Raw genomic sequence first — 19,068 nt, 5'->3', positions numbered from 1 at the left:
GGGACTTTTATCCGGCAGTACGTTACTAATTCCGCATTTTCCCCCATTCATTTAGCATCCCAATTGCCATGCTTCAAGAACGGTTGCTCCGGTACCGTGCGAAACTTGCGGCAAAGGTTTCACATGAACCTAACGGAACAGGAGCTGGAACGGAAGGTCGAACAGCTGGTGCAGGATTCGCTTAATTCGTTCTCGACGAAACTGTACGACAGTTATCAGTACTTTACCAATGGCATTTTGTGAGAACGATTCTTTATGAAAATCTAAGACAGGTCGGCGAAAACGCGAACGCGTGTCCCCCGTCCTGCTCATGGCCATATGCATGGTGGAAGGCAATTATAATTAAAAATGGAGAAAAGTACAAAAAAAGTTTCTATTAGTGTTTTTTCCCCCGTTTTGTCGTTTGTACAAATTATACACACGCAGTAAAACGGTTTTTTTCCTGATCAAAAAAAAATCATATTCAAATATATATTGGTTGTTCTCGGATTTTGAAGAAGGGCAAGAAAAGAAAGAGTCTTCGTGTAAATGTCATGTAAATACGGATGGTTAATTGCAAAAAGCAAAAGTGTACATACGAAAAAAAAAAGAACAGAGCCACATAAGTAGGAGCATAGCATGGAGGTTTTTCTGTGAAAAACCTGTTTCCCCCCTCAGTAACTTTTTTAATCGTAGATTTTTCTGTGTAAAAATATTACAGCTAACTTTATTAGTCGAATCGTGTTTAAGAAGCAACGTAAAAGAATGAAAACAATGCAAACAAAATCAACAATTCACAACTACTTTTAAATCAAACTCCGTCGGAGGAAACGAAAGCAAATGAGTCAGATAGTTACATTGTGTGCATAGTTAGTAGTTAGTTGGCAGTGCTGAAAATTGATGACATGTTTTTTTGTTTTTTTTTTTTTTTTTTGAATACCCGAGTGCATGGAGATTTTTCCACATTGCCTACCATCCGGTCAGTCAAACATGAATGTCACGCGTATCACCTATGACAGTCATAAGCCACCAGATCCGCATGAATGAGGTAGTGGCGACATTCACGCTCACGCTATTGGGTGATGAATGTAACGAAAGAAATGATTATCATGAACAGGATGGGCTGCAAATTTTTTTTTCGATGCGAATTGACAAACACAAACTTTTATGAGGAAATTCAGATTGGAAATTCAGGTGGTCATCAGATGTGTAGAGTTGTCAACAAAAAAAAAACATGACAATGTAATATTAATAATTGGACTACAAAGGAATCCAATAGTGTCCAAAAAGCACTAAATTAAGAAATTTTCAAGGTTCATAGTTTTGTCAATCAACCAAAATTTACAGTTTTCGAAAAAAAGTTCAAACATGAGTTGGATGGAACAGGACCTTCGATATTGATCGAAAATTTAGAAGGTTTAGTTATGTTCTGAAAAACGTTCAAATATCAATTGAATGAAAAACGAAGTCAATAGTGATGGAAAATCACAAGCTTTGATTAATTTAATTTTGAGGTGCGTAGAGTCCGACAAACAAATATTTCCATTTTTGCAACAAAAAAAATCAAATTTGAATTAGATGGAAAAGGAGGACGTCAACATAGTTGGAAAATTACTGGATTCAAGTATTTTCAAGATGTATAGAGTTGTTTAACCAACGAAAATGGACTAGTTTTCAAAAGGTCTCAAATTTTCATTGAATGAAAAGGGGAATCAATAGCAAAAGATTAGATTATTTTCAAGGTGCATAGGGTTCTTTCACCAACCAAAATTCATAGTTCAGTAAAAAAATTCAAACATGAATTGGATGAAAAAGAATGTTAATATTGATAGAAAAAAAACTAGATTTGAGCATTTTCAGGATGCCAATAAAAAGGGGCTATTTCTAATTTCGTAAAGCGGTAGTGCTCAAAGGGTGAATGTTTGAAAACTATCGATCTTTTATTTTTTTTGTGTGGCTTTTTAACGATATCAAACTAACTAGAGATTATAAGAGGAGAATCCGATTTAGATAGTAAATGGCAAACGACATTTGCCCTTACTTTCTGACATTTCAGAGACTCGGATGATTCGTATCGCAAAAATGCCTAAGTTCGACTCCTCTGGTAGAAGGTAAAAGTTTAGATACGAGAAGTCTTCTGCTTACTTGAATGACCCTTGTCACGTCTCACTTTTCCGAATTTTATCTTCACATCCTTGCTCTTCCTTGAGTACTATGGCTCTACAATTTCTAACTCTTTCTCCTCTCATAATCTCTTGTTAGTTTGATATCGTTAAAAACCAAAAAAAAAAGAAGTTAAAAATACTGACTGACCAGAAGTCATAAATAAAAGAAGTAAAAAATTATCGATCTTGAAAAATCACCAGAAGAGAAGTGCATGAAATCTCCGAAACGGAAAAAAAAAATTTTATGCCGAATGCCTTATGTGACTTATGTGATCCAGAAACTTAAAAAATTTAAAACTCCGCAGTTAAAACACAAACGATTTTCCAGACATGACAGTCACGATCTTTTTTTGGCGCACATCTACGGTCCTCCGTGAAACTGGCACCAATGGTGATACATTGGTTGCACTGCTGAGTTCCCATCATACATTCATAATGCAAATGTCAAACCGTGAGAACCCTTTCGATTTGGTAGTTCATTTGTATATATTGAGATTTTATGGCACACTTTGGTTGAAATGATAACAATGCAATTAATCTCGCGCTCCACCAAGCGGTGAGTGCGGTCATTTCAGAAGGTACCGGGAACGAACCACATTTTTTAAAAATATTTATAACCACGTACATGTCTTTATTATTTATCTTTGGTTGAAAAAAACTCCGAGGAACTTGAAAAAAATCAATTTTCCGAAAACAATTTTTTGTATGTCAAAGGTCTTAAAATTGCCTAAAACAACGAGATCTGCTATCATCCGGAAATTTTTTTTTTGGGACAAATAGACTCAGGAACTTTGAATTTTCGAAAATGAAAAAAAAAATTTTAAATAAAATTCATAGCATTGCACGAACTGTTGAGATCTGGTATCAGCTTGAAAAAAAAATTTCAGACTGTCAGTAACTTAAAAAATTTGAAATTCTCTAATCGAAAAAAAAAAAATCATGCCAAATGTCTTACAATTGCATGAACTGTTGAGATTTGGTAACAGCGTAGAAAAACTTTTCTTGGAATAAAATGGACTTGGGATTTTGAAAACATTCGAAATTCTTTGTTTGATGCTAAATGTCTTAGAATGGCATGAAACGTCGAGATCAGGTATCATCGCGAAAAGAACATTTTGATCAAAATCGATTCTAAGAACTTGAAAAAAATTTAAAATTTCCGAAATCGATTTTTTTTTCGATGTCTTACGATTGAACTGTTGGGATCACCTCGAAAAAAACGTTTTTGGATACAGAAAAACTTGTTTTTTTTTTAATTTCGAATTAAAAAAAAACATTTTTGCCTAATGGCAAATGTCTAAGAATCTGTTAAGATCTGGTAACAGCCAGAATTTTTTTTTTCAAATAAAATGGACTTTTAGGAACTTGTAATGTAAAACTTCCAAATTGATTTTTTTTATGCCAAGTGGCTAAGAATTGCATGAAACGTCGAGATATGGTATCATCTAGAAAAATTGAGATAAATAGACAAGAATTTGAGAAATTTTTGAATTTCCGAAATTGAAAATAAAAAATTTCTTTTTGATGTCAAATGTAATAAAATTGAATGTTCTGTTGAGAACTGGTATCATCTCGAAAAAAAAGTTTTTTTTGAGAAAATTTGACTCAAAAAATGATAAAAATGTTGAAATTCCGGAATTGAACAAAAAATTTCAACTTTCTTTGCGTTTTGTCTTCGGCTCGTCAGTACTTAAAGCAGTTCAAGTAGAACTGCCATCTCCGCCTAGCAGTCCAACTTTAATCGCTAAGCAGACGCAAAGCCTACACAACTCATGTAACACTTTTGGATATTACACAGAGGTGCAATATCCTTTCTGACGTCTCGGGCGTAAACGAATGACGACTGGCTACTGGTCGCCGTAGAGTTTGAACATTTAGGGGTTTTTTGTTTTGTGCAAAAAGCACATATTTTGTTTCAACTTTCTTTGCGTTTCGCTTTTGGCTCGTTAGTGCTTCAGCGGTTTAAGTTGGACTGCTAGGCGGAGATGGCAGTTCTACTTGAACTGCTTTAAGCACTGACGGGCCGAAGACGAAACGCAAAGAAAGTTGAAATTTTTTGTTCAATTCCGGAATTTCAACATTTCAAAAATGTTTTAGAAGCCAAATGTCTTAGAATTTCGTGAACAGTTGAGATCTGGTAACAACACAAACAATTTTTTTGAGAAAAAAGAAATTAAATATTTCATTGTTGCCAAATGTCTTAGAATTGCTTGAAACGTCGAGATTTAGTATCATCTCGAAAAAAAAATTTGGAAAAGGTCAACTCTCAGGAACTTGAAAAGTTTTAAACTAAAAAAAAACTTTTTATGCCAGATGGACTGTTCAGATTTGATAACAGATCGAAAAAATTATTTTGAATAAAATGGACTCTTAGGAACTTGAAAAACTTCAAAATTTCCGAAATTGAGATTCTTTTTCCTATGTCTTGGAATTGATGAAACACAGAGATATGAGCTGATACTAGAGCTCGAAAATATTTTTTTTTGAAAAAAATTACTCAGGAACTTGAAATTTTCTTAAAATTCCGAAATCGAAAAAAAATTTTTTTTATGCCGAATGTAATAATATGTGTTGAGATTGATAACAGTTCGAAAAATTTTCTATAGAAAAAATGAACTTTCAGAAATTAACAAAAAATTTAAATTTCCGAAATAGATTTTTCTTAAATGCCAAGTGTCTTGGAATTGTACAAAAACGTCGATATCTGGTATCATTTCTAAAAAAAAAACCTTTGATACTAAATATCTTAGAATTGCATGAAACGGCAAGATCTAGTATCATCTCGGAAATATTAATTTTTTTTGAGAAAAATAGACTTAGGAACTTGTAATTCTTTTAAAATTCCGAAATCGAACAAATTTTTTTTTAAGTCAAATGTCTTAGAATTGCATGAAACATTGAGATCATCTCAAAACGAAAAAAAAATTAGAAAAAATAACTAGAACTTGAGAAAAATTTTGAAACGCCGAAATTGTAAAAAAAAAATGATGCCAAATGTAATGAAACTTTTTTTTTTCGAGAAAAATCGATTCTCAGCAACTTGAAAATATTTTGAAATTTCCGAAATCGAAAAATATTTTTTTTATACCAAATGTCTTGGAATTGCATGAAACGTTGAGATCATCTTGTTATAAATTGTTTGTTTGAAAACATCGACTATTAGAAACTTGAAAAAACTGAAATTTCTAAATTGAATTTTTTTCTGCCAAATGTCTTAGAATTGCATGAAGCCTAGCGATCCGGTATCATCCCGAAAAATTTTTTATTTTCAAAACATCGACTCTGAAACTCAGACATTTGGCATAAATTTTTTTTTTTCATTTTCAAAAATTTCCAAATTTTCCAGTCTAAGAGACAAATTCTTAGACAGACTCTCAAAAAAAAAAAATTCCGAGTTCGTAAATTTCAAAATGTTTTTCATGTTCATGAGAGTTCATTCATCCCAAAAAAATTGGCTTGAGATGATACCAGATCTGGACGTTTCATGCAGTTGCATAATTATTTTTCCAAAAATAGAAATTTTTTATATTTTTAGACTTGTATTGAGCTACCTTTTCATACAATTAATGTTATCCGTTTTTTTTAATTGTAAACTTTCACTGGTTGACAACCCTATGCTTCTAATACATGCTTCAATGTTGTGATTTTCGATCAATAATGACGTCTTTTTCCATTCCATTCATTTTTGAAAATATTTCAAAATTGTCAATTTTTACAGGTTGACAACCCTATGCATATCTAGTAATTGTGATCCTACTGAGATTTTCGATCTATATTGAAGCCGTTTTTTTTTGTTGGTTAATAACCCTATCCCTTTTTATTCAAAATATGTTTGTTTTTTTTTTTCGATAATAGATACCAACCTAACCGCATACATTCGAAAAGTGCACGAGTCCAACAATTATCGATTTATCCTTCAATAAAATAATATTTGACACTATTTCTTCGCGTTTCGCCTTCGACTCTTCAGTGCTCAATGCAGTTTAAACTGAACTGCCATCTCGCGCCTAGCAGTTCCAACTTAAACCGCTAAGCAGACGCAAAGTTTGCACTATTTATGCAACCCTCAAATAATATTGCACAAGTGCTATATTATTTCTGACGTTCCAGGCGTAAACGAGTGACGACTTATTACTGGCCCTAATAATAAAAAAGGAGAAACGCCAAAGAAATAGATACAAAATATGTGCATTCTGCACAAATTACCAAATTCCTAAATGTTCAATATTTGGAATTTTTCAAAAATTGTGAGCTGGTGGCCAACCCTATACATCTATTAAATGCTTAATCATTGTGATTTTCGACCAACATTGACTTAATTTTCTACTCAATTCATGTTTGAAAATATTTTAAAAATTGTGTATTTTCGCAGGTTGACAACTCTATTCAGTTCTCGGAAAATAGTTAATTTTCGTATGTGTATAAATCTATCAAAGTTGTATCTTTAGTGACTTGCCTTTTCATACAAATGATGTTGACATTTGAAATAAAAAATTGAATTTTCGATGTTTGACAACCCTATGCATCTAGGAAATGCTTAAATGTGGTGATTTCCGATCAATATTGACTTCATTTTTCATTCAAATCATGTTTAAAAATATTTCAAAAACTGTCCATTTACGCAAATAGACAACTCTTTGCACCTTAGAAATGTTTGAATCCGCAATATTTTATTGACATTGAGGAATTCCGCACCGAAAACCAAATGCAGCCCATCCTGTTGATGATACTGTAGACTTTTTTCTAGACTATATTTATTGTTGACGTTATTTAATTACAAAAAGTTGTCAGATCGTACATGGCCTGTTTGTTCAGTTCAAACTAACAAATGAATCTAATCTCATCGTTACCGAAACAAAACTAGGAGCGCAAAAAATGGTTGTGCGATATTGCCACGTCATTACACTCTAACTATTTTCTGGTACATTTCGAAATAATATTACACAAAATGCTACAACACAATCATTCTTTCGTTACATTCGTCGATCAATACAAGAGCGTTATAGTCGCCACCACATTCATGTGCGCGCGACTGGTGGCTTATGACTGTCATCGCTAACATTCATCTGTGTGCTACGAGCAACATTCAGTACGTGAAAGTTTCCATGCACTCGGTCATTCAAAGCAAACATCTGGCTACAGTTTTAGGTAGCACAACCGGGGAGTTTCACTTAAAACTGTCAGGTGAAGGAATCGTTTCCAGCACTGCCTGGCTAGTCGGTATGGCAGAGATATAATTCCAATAATCAAACGGTTAGGATAGGAAACGGTAATGTTTGTCCCACATTTCGGCTTAAACCAATGGCTTCGATAATTTTGAATCCGGTCTGAGGTAGGACAGGCGAACCACATAATTTATATACTCATTCTATTTAGCTAATCTGCAATTATTTCAACTAAACATTACCAAGCGCGCTCGACGGCAAGGGAACCATCCGATAGAGGTTATTTTTTCTCTGTAAAACAGAGTTAGACGACCACCGCAGCTGACGATCTAGAAAACATTCCTTGAAACGCTGAGCTCCACGTGGGGATGCCTATCGGAGAAGCCCCTTTTGCGCAACACGTCCGAGCAAAAATATTACTCTACTTGTCCAAGTTTAAACAATACATAGAATCCTTTATAGAGCATAGATAGCACTTCTTTCAGTTTTTTTTTACTGAACCTAGAGAGATTCGTGAAAGAAGGGGGCTTGTTAAGTTAATTGTTGCAGGCAGGCTTTTGTCTTTGATCGTATAATGCCGCCGGGAAAGAAACACCGCAGAAATCTAACTAATTCTATTTTATTCGTCGCAATTTAATGTTCGCTTCGTTGTACATATGTTAGCTCCATGTCCAAAAGTTCACGTTTAACGGGGATTCGTTAATCTTTTTGCATACTTAATCTTATATAGTTGAAAGACATACTTCTACAAACAACAAAAAAAAAAAGAAAGAAAAGTTTATACAATCTACCAGAATAATCTAATTCTTATCGATTCCTGGAATCTTTTATTTCGAAACTAAACAAAAACTGAATAGTCAAATAAGTATCAATTCTATTCATACCTTCCAACCTACCTAACAAACTAGTAAAATACACATCTCGAGGAAAAACCACAGGCGATATACATACTCGAAACGCAGCGAGAGCTAAAACAGTGGCGAAGCAAGCAGCAAATACTCGTGGACTGACGAACCGCAAATATGAACCAAGCAACCAACCAACCAACCAACAAACCGACCGACCGTCTTGTACAGAGAGCGCGATTTGAGCCAAACTTTCCACGGAGATATCGCAGTGAAACCATTCGATTCTCATAAATTATCTAGATTTAACTATATAAACTAAAGTCATTTTGTTTGTTTATTATTTCTACTGGTAACACTTTAAAATCAAAACTTGGATAGTTATACTAAGGCAAAACAGATGAAGCATGTTTATTAACAGCGAATAATGGTGGTGAATAAGACGGAACTGTCACAAAAAAAAACAACGTAGATAGCTTTTTCATATATTATATTCAATTTAAAGAGCAAAGCGAAGCGAAATATAACAAACACTATCTGGGGATACGAAAACTGCGGACAGCAAAAAATGGTATGTTGTATTGGATAAAATCAGAAAAAAAGTCCTATATTTATTAACGGGAATACAAAATCAGCAAGCAAAACTATGAAGTAAGAGAAACAATTGATAGGGGGAAAAGTGTTTTGCGCTAACCCTAAAATTATTAAAATTAGTTTCAGTAATCGATAACGATTAATCTTACATGCAAATAAGCAAATTAAGATAAATAAATAACAATACGTACGTTGAGGGTTTTACTCTGAAAGGTGTTGGTTGAAAGAACTTCCCTGTCCCGCTTGGTTCCGCTCTGAGTATGTAAGGAGAGTGAAAACCTCTCATCCATAATGTTGGCAACAACTCCAAACATTATATTAGGAAGGTACTCTTTTTCGGTTGTTTGGGGGTGACAAAACAATATTCAGTGGAACTTTGTTTTACTTAATTTTCGATGGTGAAATCGAGGGACATGAAAGTGAAACTCTACAGCAATTTAGAATACAGAATCGCCATTCTACGACAACCGTAACATTTACAGGGTCCGGCACTCGAAGTGTAACAAATTAAAAAGGCCATAAATTCAGTTTGGAAAATTACTTTTACTTAATTCGAAGTACAAAATGTGTAAAAATAATACAAAATTCAGAATCAATTCACTTTTGCTCGATATGACCACCTTTTGCCTTGACTTAATGACTTGAGAGAGCGAAGGATTTGCTTCGTTTGGCCGAATGTGACTTGCAGGTATTTTGGCCCACTCGCGGACAATAACTTTTTTCAGCGCCTCGAGACTGGTGTATCTTTTAGTTCGGAATTAGCTCTCCAAAATGGCCCAAAGAGAATAATCCATTGGATTCGCATCTGGTGAATTCGAGAGCCATTGTGTGGACGTGATGAAGTTCGGAACGTTGTTTTTCAGCCATTCTTGGTTCACTCGAGCTTTGTGAGACGGTGCCGAGTCCTGCTGAAACGTCCATGGTCTGCCACCGAAATGTTTGTCTGCCCACGGCTTCAAAGCAACCTCCAGAATACTTTCCCGATAATATGTCGCATTTACCTTGACGCCAGGCTTGATGAAAACGATTGGAGAGCGCCCATCTGCGGTTACAGCGGCCCAAACCATTATCTGTTGCGGGTGCTGCCTCCTGGTGGCCGATCGATGACTCAAATTCTCGTATGAACGGTCGGTCAAGTAAACCCTATCGTTTTGAGAGTTTACGAATTGCTCAATTGGAAAAATTTTCTCGTCAGAAAACACAATGTTCGGAAATTGACCGCTTTCGGCCAAACGAAGCAACTCCTTCGCTATCTCAAGTCAAGATTTTTTTTTCGCGTTCACTTTTGGCAAAATGCTTTCTTGCGCTTGTAAACAATACAACTCCGAACTGTCATTTAGCAAATTTCTAGAGAGCTGATGCCCGTGCGTCAGCTGCGCGAGCGGTCTGAAGTTGGCTACACTTCGAGTGCCGGACCCTGTAGTTTCCATGAGCAAGAGACGCTTTTTTTTAATTGTAGATGTGCTCTTGGATCTCTCAAGACCATATTCTCAGAGAGCAAACCGCTGATTGAAAAATGAACATCTCAACAGCATTATAGCCATCATAGCCGGCCGTCCCCATGTCCATCGTTCACAGCGAAAGATAAAGGATTAGGATGAGAGGAAATGTTAATGCTTTACCCACTTTCCGGAAGAACAACGACTCATCATTCTCTTCCATATATGACAGAGATTTGGGCAGGTATGAGGACTAGGATTCGATCATGGTATGAGATGGAGCCAAGAATGAAAAGTTGGGTTTTGTAACAAAGTGCAAAACAATTAAATTAAATTTAGAACAATCCCATTGACTTTAGCACTGACTTTCCGACTGTCAAATCGGGGGTTCAATTTCCATGATCACTAAGGGCAAGTTCAATAGTGTTCTAGTTATAGATGGATAATTTATGTCAGTTTTAAATTTTAAATCTAGAAATAATAACAAAATAAACTGGCAGCCCCAACAGCGTTTTATCCGTGTTTCAAATATAGAAAAAATAGAACGGCAGCGTATACCAGTTTTAAATTTGACAGCGGAACTGTTCGAATAAATAAAACTAAAACGGCTTGCTGAGGGCATATTCAGGAGTGTTCTAGTTCTAGATGCATAATTTATGTCAGTTTTAAAATTTAAATCTAGAAATTATAACAAAATAAACTGGCAGCCCCAGCAGCGTTTTATCTGTGTTTCAAATATAGAAAAAATAGAACGGCAGTGTATACCAGTTTTAAATTTGACAGTAGAACTGGTCGAATAAATAAAACTAAACCGGATTGCTGGGGATACGTTTGTTTCAGTTTCATTTACATTATAGACCACCCATATGAATCTTGCAGCTGCTGAATTTGCTCTAAAACAGCAGGTTTTCAAGGAAGGCCGAATCTAACACTGACAGTAAATGGAGAAAACCATCGATGAATGTTTCGACTTTGGTTTCAATTCCTATTTAGAAATTATCGTATATTCACAGATAAATTTTGGATGAGTCGATAAGCTGTTGGTTTATCTCTAAAAGGTATGAAATTTTGTCCACTTTTCCTCTACACGCTCTTTGAACATAACTCATGGTTTGAGTTGCGATTACTCAAATTCATAAACTTCATTCTCGGAATATTCTTATCGAAATAAAGAATACAAGAATACGTCGTTTTCCATTTCCGTTTCTAGATCCGGTTTTGAAAACATGAATCAACGTCAATCATCGATGTTTTGTGGTTTCAATTGTGCTTAGTGAAAAGCCCAACATAAGGATATCAAAATAATTCAATTTTGACTCCAAACCGTTAAAAGAAAAATTACTTTGTATATGAAAATAACGAAGAAAAGTTTCTTCATTTTGAGAGCAAGGAACTCAAATTTTGAGCTGAACTTACTCAAATTTTGAACAAAATATTGTTTTCTTATTTTGAGTAAAAATTACTCAAGTTTTGACAATTTCGTCCCTTAACTCAAAAATGAGTAGATAGGTGGTAAATCAAGTTTAGAGTACGTGCACTTTTAATGAATTCGAGTGATGTGTCACTCAATTTTGAGTTATGTTCAATGAGGGTGTATGTTCAATGAATAAATAAACATGAAAAGTGTTTCACCCTTTTTCGATTTGTTTACTTCTATGCTCCCTGTGTGAATTATTAAGTAACGCCCTCGCGCATTTTTCGTTAAATTGCAAAGTCAAATCTGCGGGTTTCATTTACTATTACCTGTAGTAAAAAGTTCGGAAATAACGAAAATTAATGGTTTCGCCCTTCCTTTCTATCAATTGAAGTATCAAACCCGTGGACAACTTGACAGCTCCCATACATCAAGAATATAAGTAAAAGTTTTGGTTCTCTGGTTCCACAATGGCGTCGTAAATAGAATAACATTCGGAAATAACGTATCTGTTTTTCGACAATCTGCGGTTTAAATTTTTATATTTAAATAAGTAAAATAAATTTTGCTAGAATTTATTGACATTAACAAAATAATTATGATGATAAGTTACTATGGTTTAGTATAAGTATAATTTTTCTCTTTTCATCAATAGAAGGTTTAAAAGTAGTTTATCACATTTCAATAAATAATGAACGTGAAGTAATGTATTCTACCGAATCTTGAAGAACAATACTACTAATTTGCAAACCAAGATTAAATCTATGGTTCCCTTATCTTTATCCAAGTCGTTAGAAGATCATCCACTGATAACAAATACACCTACAAATGGCTACTAATTCCTTGCGTTTTCATGGATACGACTAAATATGTTAGGTACTCTTTAGTCACACACACCACATTTCAAAAAACACTTCATTTCTAACTCTATCAATTACTATTAATAGTTATCTTTTTAGACCAAAGAGAAGACGTTGGGCAGAGTGAATTAAAAGATAGAAAGATTACAAAATACGCATGTTTGGAAATTTATGACGTGTGTTATTGATGAGTTTGTTGCTATGCAGCGCTGTTAGAAAAATTCGCAATATTGTGAGTCACAATATGGAAATTTCGCTCCTTTTGTTTATTTGTTTATTTGTTTATTTTATAGTTCATCTGACAATGTATGTCTTAATGAATAAAAAATTTTAATGTAAAAGTAAAACTTAAATTACATTATTACGGTAGACAACACGAAAACGGTCAAGTAATCTAAGATAAAAAACATTAGACGACACGTTGAAATTAAAATATTCGGCAAATTCATTGAATCGTAGGCAAACGGATCTGAATGGTTCATTTTGACCATATAGTGTGTTACGAGTTTCCAATAGCAGAAAAGGTCGTTGTCGAAGAGGCCTCTCAGGAGTATACAAATTTAGTCGCTCGAGTAAAGCAGGGCAGTCTACACTACCCAAAAGCAGTTTCGCAGCAAATGATGCTTGAGCATATGCTCTTCTCAATTCCAAAGGTTCAAGATTTAGTAAACGGCAACGGTCCTCGTATGACGGTAGCTGCGTTGGATCAGACCAAGGTAAAAACCGCAATGCGTATCTCACGAATTTTCGTTGAATTGCCTCAATCCTGGTAATCCAATTAGAGTGGAACGGGCACCATACAATCGCATTAGATTCGAGCAATGACCGAACCAGCGAGCAATATAGGGATCTCAAACATAACGGATCACGGAACTCGGACGAAATCTTAAAGATGAAGCCCAGTTGTCGGTTTGCTTTACGAATGATGTTGTCATAGTGTAACTTGAAAGTAACTTCACGATCCAGAATTACGCCAAGATCTTTAATGTGCTCTGTTCGGGCGAGGGAGCATCCTGAGATTTTGTAATCGAAAGCAACTGGAGCTTTTTTACGGTGGAAGGAAATAATCCTGCATTTTTCGACGCTTAAGTCCAAAAGGTTTCTAGAGCACCAATTTTGGAATACATTCAGCATTTTTTGTAATTCGATGCAGTCCGAAAGGCACTTGATGATTTGAAAAATTTTTGTATCGTCTGCGTAAAATAATCGACAATCCAGTGGCAAAAGCAGTTACACATCGTTTATGTAGATCGAGAACAGCAGCGGGCCGAGTATGCTACCTTGTGGAACTCCAGAAAGGTTCGAAAACTCATCCGACATAGCCGAGCCAATTAAAACTCGCACACAGCGTTGCGATAAATAGGATCTGAACCAACAAACTGCACGAGTAGAAACGCCAAGTAACTCCAATTTCTTTAGAAGGATTCCATGATATACCCGATCGAATGCCGCCTTAAGATCGATGTAAGCCGCATCAATCTGCAACCCGCAGTCCAAATTCCGTAAACAGTTTGAAGTGAACTGCATGAGATTTGTCGAAATCGACCGTTTTGGAAAGAAGCCATGTTGTTGAGAATCTATATAATTTTTGCAACACGAAAACAAAATGTCGTTCACGATGATTTCAAACAGCTTGGAGCAAGCACACAATGACGTTATTCCTCGATAGTTAGCAACATTACGCTTGTCGTCTTTTTTGTGGACCGGAAACATATGGGATGACTTCCAACGCAAGGGAAACTCACTTCGTTGAACCGAGAGATTAAATAGTATTGCTAACGGACGGATTAGGGCTTCAGAACAACGTTTTAGCACAAGATGGGATTCCATCAGGACCGACAGCAAACGATAACTTTAGTCGAAGTAAGGCAGCTGTAACCATGTCATCTGTGATGTGAGGTATGTCGAAATTAAACACGTCACGTGGCATACCAACTGTGGATTCTTCTATCTGTCTCGATGTGGCGCAATGATCGTGGAAAACATGTTTGAAGTGTTGCGCAAACAAAATGCATTTCTCATTATCATTGCTGGCTGTTTCCTGTTCTAAGAACATAGAGCGCGGTAAGCCGGTTTCGTTTCGTTTCGAGTTAACAAACGACCAAAAACGTTTTGGATTTCGGCGAAGGTTCTCCTCGGTTCGTCTTACATATCTAATATGTTCCAGCGTTACTGGAACAGAGATGGTTTTCTTTTGAGTTCACTAAAAACACGTCTAACACCGTTCGTTGCAAATAACAGAAGTCCGCCTCTAGCTCATTTATTAAGTTTGCTCATAATGACAGCAGTGTTGCGCGCTGCGCCGAAGTGTTGCTGAATACACTCTAAAGTGTAAGTAATAAGAATTCAATATACAATAGCTCTTCCTCCTTTAAAAAGAATGAACAATAATTCAAGTAACAACAAAACTCAAAAATATTCGAATTCATTTTCGATTCTAGGTTTTCTTGCTCTCTTCGAACGCCTAGGTAGGCCAGTTAGCGCTACCGGATCTGGTGGGAATTTTCGTTTCCTACTTAATCTAAAAATTTGTGTATCAGGATCATTCGACGGTTGGATAGCATTTCGATCTGGTATTTGCCGGACATCGCTTCCATCTTGTGTTGCCACTACAGGTTCCTCGACAGTCAGGATTGGCCGACCAGTCTTGACCACTCGCATCGATGGTCTTGGCTGATATGGTGAACCTTGTTTATTCGTAACGATTCTTATTTGGCTTCGATGAACCGTAGTAGTCGCCTCGTTTCCAACCATGATCTGCAATAAATTTTTAGAGCAATGTTTTAAAACTGATGCCTTAATCCATTTTCCACGTATATGAGACATATTGTGTTTATACCACACACTATCTCCTGGTGTCAGAGTATCTATTAGATCCGGCAGATCCGCCTTATTGTCATGATCAGATTTTGTATCATCATCATTTAAAGTATAAGTCGCTACCATTTTTTTATAGTGTTTCTTAGAGTTAACCAAACCGATTAACATTTTTGGAGTATAGAAAAATACTTTTTCAGAAGGAAAACTGCCCTCCATCGTCATATTATGGTTTCTATAATTTATTAGGAATAGATCTATCCGATCTTCCAAATTCAATTCTAGCATTCCCGGTTCCAATAAGAACTTTTTAAGAACATATTTTACCGTTCTTATCAGTCTCTCTGCCTGGCCATTACTAGCAGGATTATATGAAGGACTGTTTAAAACTTTTATACCCTGTCTATCCAGAAAACTTTTAAAGGAATGCGAGTTGAACGGAGGACCATTGTCAGATACTAAAACGTCTGGCAGTCCAAAACGAGCAAAGAATTCAAACAGTTCCATCAAAACTTCTGGAATACTGGTTCCTTTTCTTATAATCTCTTCCTCCACCCATTTAGAGAAATATGGTGTCCATTTTGAAATAATTTGTTGTTTTGTAACACTTGCCATACTTGCACAAACATAACAAGCAGCAAAAAACCTTTTAATAGTAGTGCTTAACCTATTCCAGTAAACTATGCGTCTTTTCATTTTTGCGTCACCAGTGTTACTTCTATTTGCCAATTTTATTATATCGGTTTGACTATTTTGTGAAATAATCACCCCAGCTTGAAATCTAGTTGCAAATACTGAATAAATGTCCTCTTTATCGAAAATCACCATTAACTTATCAAAATACTTCAAAACTGTTTGTTTCAAAAGAAAACGAACGTCATATACTGATTCAATCTTTGGAACGATACTTTTTCCAATCGAATCAGTTCCAAAATTGTTTACCGGTTTACATAGTTTCTTGACACGTATATCAGAAAATGGAAATTTTAAATCAGTAATCAATGTTTCATTGTATATCTTTGTAATATTGTTCACTGGCATCCAATCGTCCAGGAAATAATTTCTCCAGTTGGGAAAGAAACCATCCAACCATGGTCGGCCCAATAATGGAATAAACTGATAACTACAATCAAGGACCAATAATCGCAATTTAGCTTTTCTTCCTTTATATTCAACCTTAACCTTAACTTCCCCAGATATCTTCAACCTGGAACCATTTATCACTATCAGTTGTTTAGAGCATTCAAATAAAGGAAGGCTGAATTTAGAAACAAACAATTCTTTTCCAATTACTGAAACAGAAGAACCACTGTCAACTTCCATCTGTACAGGAATATTTTCAATATTAACATCCAATAAACATGGATTGCTTATCTTGTTTATGGAAGAAATGTTCATACACTGTAAATCACCTGAGATATTACCATCTGAGTCCGAATCTTGGATCCTCAAGCTATCTAATGGTTCTGCTGAATGGTTTGCACTGGTAATACATTCCTGTGCGTCAACACGATTAACCGTCTTGCCGCTCTCGTTCTTCCACTTGTAGCATTTCCTTCGCACATGTCCTCTACGTCCGCAATGATAGCAGATACGCTGATCAATCGGCCATTGTTGGTCGTCCATTTTGTATTGACCACGAGCTGAACTAGCCGACGAATCACGATGTTCAAAACGCTGTGAGTGAAACTGTACTCTCTGACTATCTTCCGCCGGTCGTATTTCAGGTCGAACACCAAGCCGACTTTTTACCAAACCGTGAAAATTTTGCTGAGCTTCCCTCATCCGTTGAATAACTGCACCTCTACCTTGAGTCAAAGGGTACCTAGTGCCCAGTGAAGCTACCAAATCGACATCGCTGTTCGTTAAAGCTTTTGAATGAGTAGCCGCCATTTCCCACGTAGCGATAATATTCTCCGCCTGTTCAAGCGTCAACTTGGAGCTATCCTCCGTAAAAAGACGATGCTTAAGCGAGCCATCAGACAACCCAACCAAAATACGATCAAGAATAAGACGATTCTTTTGCTCCCCAAATTCGCAATGTTCCGCTTGGAGTTTTAACGAAAATATAAAATCGCTTGCCGATTCTCCCGGTTGTTGCACCTTTGTGCCGAAATTATATCTTCGGAGCAAGACTGAATCAGTTTTATCAAGTCTCTCCTTAAGTTTTTGCACTAATACATCATACGACACTTCATCCATCATTGCTTCTGTGGGGTAGAGTTTTTCTGCCATACTGAACAAAAAATCTCCTCCCAAGATGAACATCTGATCCTTTTTTTCATTATCTTTAACTTTGTTGACACGAAAATGAACCGCTAAACGCTTAATCCACGTAGCAAAAGATTGGCCCTTGCGGTAAGGTTCAATATTATGGGCCACCATGTAGGACATTTTTGTCAAAATTCTGATCAAAATCAAATATAAGGCAAAAATCTATCAATTTCAAATCACCACAAATTACAAGTTATATAAAGTCAAAATTTTAAAACAACAAACTGTAATTATTTCTGTTACTCACCGGAATAAACCGTCACTCACACAAACGCAATGCCAAAGTCACGAAATTTTTCCGAAGAACCAAAGCAGCAATTAAATTGTTTCCGCAGCCAGATTTCTCCTGCTGTGCTAAATTGTACCTAACTCTCAAAATAAAGAGAAAAAAAACACTCTTAATATAGTGCAAAAACTTTTCTTTCCACCGAAAACTTTACAGGAAAAAATTTTAATTGTCCACAAAACTGACGCCGCGAGAAAAAAAAATTCAAAATGGCGTATCACAATTAACAAAAGCGCTTATAATTTGCGAACAAAGCAGATTCGCGAACCAAAAACCACTTAACAATAGTTTCTTTTGTTTTAATAAAAAAGTCACGCTTACCTTGAGCGTCGACACCGAATTTATCCACAGCTTCTGAAAATTGTCCAGAAATCGATTCCGCCGTTCCGCTGCTATTCCGAAAATTATCCGCCGCCTGGAATTACTCCAACAGCTTCCTCACGCCGAAATTTTCCTTGCGCCTTAGAAATGTGTCCGAAATCAGCTTCCTTTTCCTCGTCGCCACTAATATGTTCCAGCGTTACTGGAACAGAGATGGTTTTCTTTTGAGTTCACTAAAAACACGTCTAACACCGTTCGTTGCAAATAACAGAAGTCCGCCTCTAGCTCATTTATTAAGTTTGCTCATAATGACAGCAGTGTTGCGCGCTGCGCCGAAGTGTTGCTGAATACACTCTAAAGTGTAAGTAATAAGAATTCAATATACAATAATATCGAGTATAGAGAAAGCGATTGTAGTGGCGGTATCTATTACTGTGAAATTTTAAATATATTGCTGACGCATACACAGTGACCGTAAATAACGTAATGAAGTACTGGTTTCTCTTGTAATCTCTTTGTTTCGTAATTCATTGCACCCGTATTGTTTAGGTACACTAGCGCCGCCCTGAATTCAGTGGAACACATATGAAACAGGCACATTTCTGTCAGGTTGTGTATGGGTTGAAAGTATCGCCCTTGTTTGTTGGCATGGAGCAAAGAGGGCGAAACTTACGTAAACAAATGGGATGGCAGTTTCGCCCTTTCAGTGTGTACCAACAAATTTTACGCCCGGGGTAAAATAAGATTTACCGCCCCCATCGTTGGTTTAGTGAGCAAAAAAAAAAAGCTGAACTCCATCTCTTGAAAGATGACTTGGACGAGTATTAGTTCGCCACCCTCCTAAAAACGTTGCGTCCAGGTCGAGTGCTACTTTCACCCCCATTTCAGTCATTTCTTAAAGCAAAAAAA

General features: G+C 36.0%; 2 protein-coding genes across 4 annotated transcripts in view; one reads left to right on the top strand and one right to left on the bottom strand.

The window, feature by feature from the left end:
• The window catches only part of LOC131438503 (phosphatidylinositol 4-kinase beta), a 251,023-nt gene extending 242,085 nt beyond the window's left edge, over positions 1-8,938 (top strand). For both annotated transcript variants that reach the window (XM_058608582.1, XM_058608583.1), the window contains one exon: positions 56-8,938. In XM_058608582.1, coding sequence (XP_058464565.1) covers positions 56-243 — 188 coding nt within the window. In that variant the 3' untranslated portion in view covers positions 244-8,938. The remainder of the gene's footprint in view (positions 1-55) is intronic.
• A 5,758-nt stretch (positions 8,939-14,696) lies between these two features.
• Positions 14,697-17,769, bottom strand: LOC131437279 (uncharacterized). Of its 2 annotated transcripts, none has more exons than XM_058606520.1 (2): positions 16,703-17,769; positions 14,697-15,218 (listed from the first exon to the last, which is right to left on the bottom strand). In XM_058606520.1, exons 1-2 carry the CDS (start codon positions 17,670-17,672, stop codon positions 15,154-15,156), a joined length of 1,035 nt encoding a protein of 344 aa, XP_058462503.1. In that variant the 5' UTR covers positions 17,673-17,769; the 3' UTR covers positions 14,697-15,153. The 2 variants fall into 2 exon arrangements, with proteins under 2 accessions (XP_058462503.1, XP_058462502.1); XM_058606519.1 differs by having other exon boundaries at positions 16,691-17,768.
• Positions 17,770-19,068: the final 1,299 nt, after the last annotated feature.

This window comes from Malaya genurostris, chromosome 3, assembly GCF_030247185.1.
Source record: "Malaya genurostris strain Urasoe2022 chromosome 3, Malgen_1.1, whole genome shotgun sequence".
NCBI lineage: Eukaryota > Metazoa > Arthropoda > Insecta > Diptera > Culicidae > Malaya > Malaya genurostris.
The sequence above is the reverse complement of the archived record's forward strand: the minus strand, read 5'-3'. Positions and strand labels throughout refer to the sequence as shown.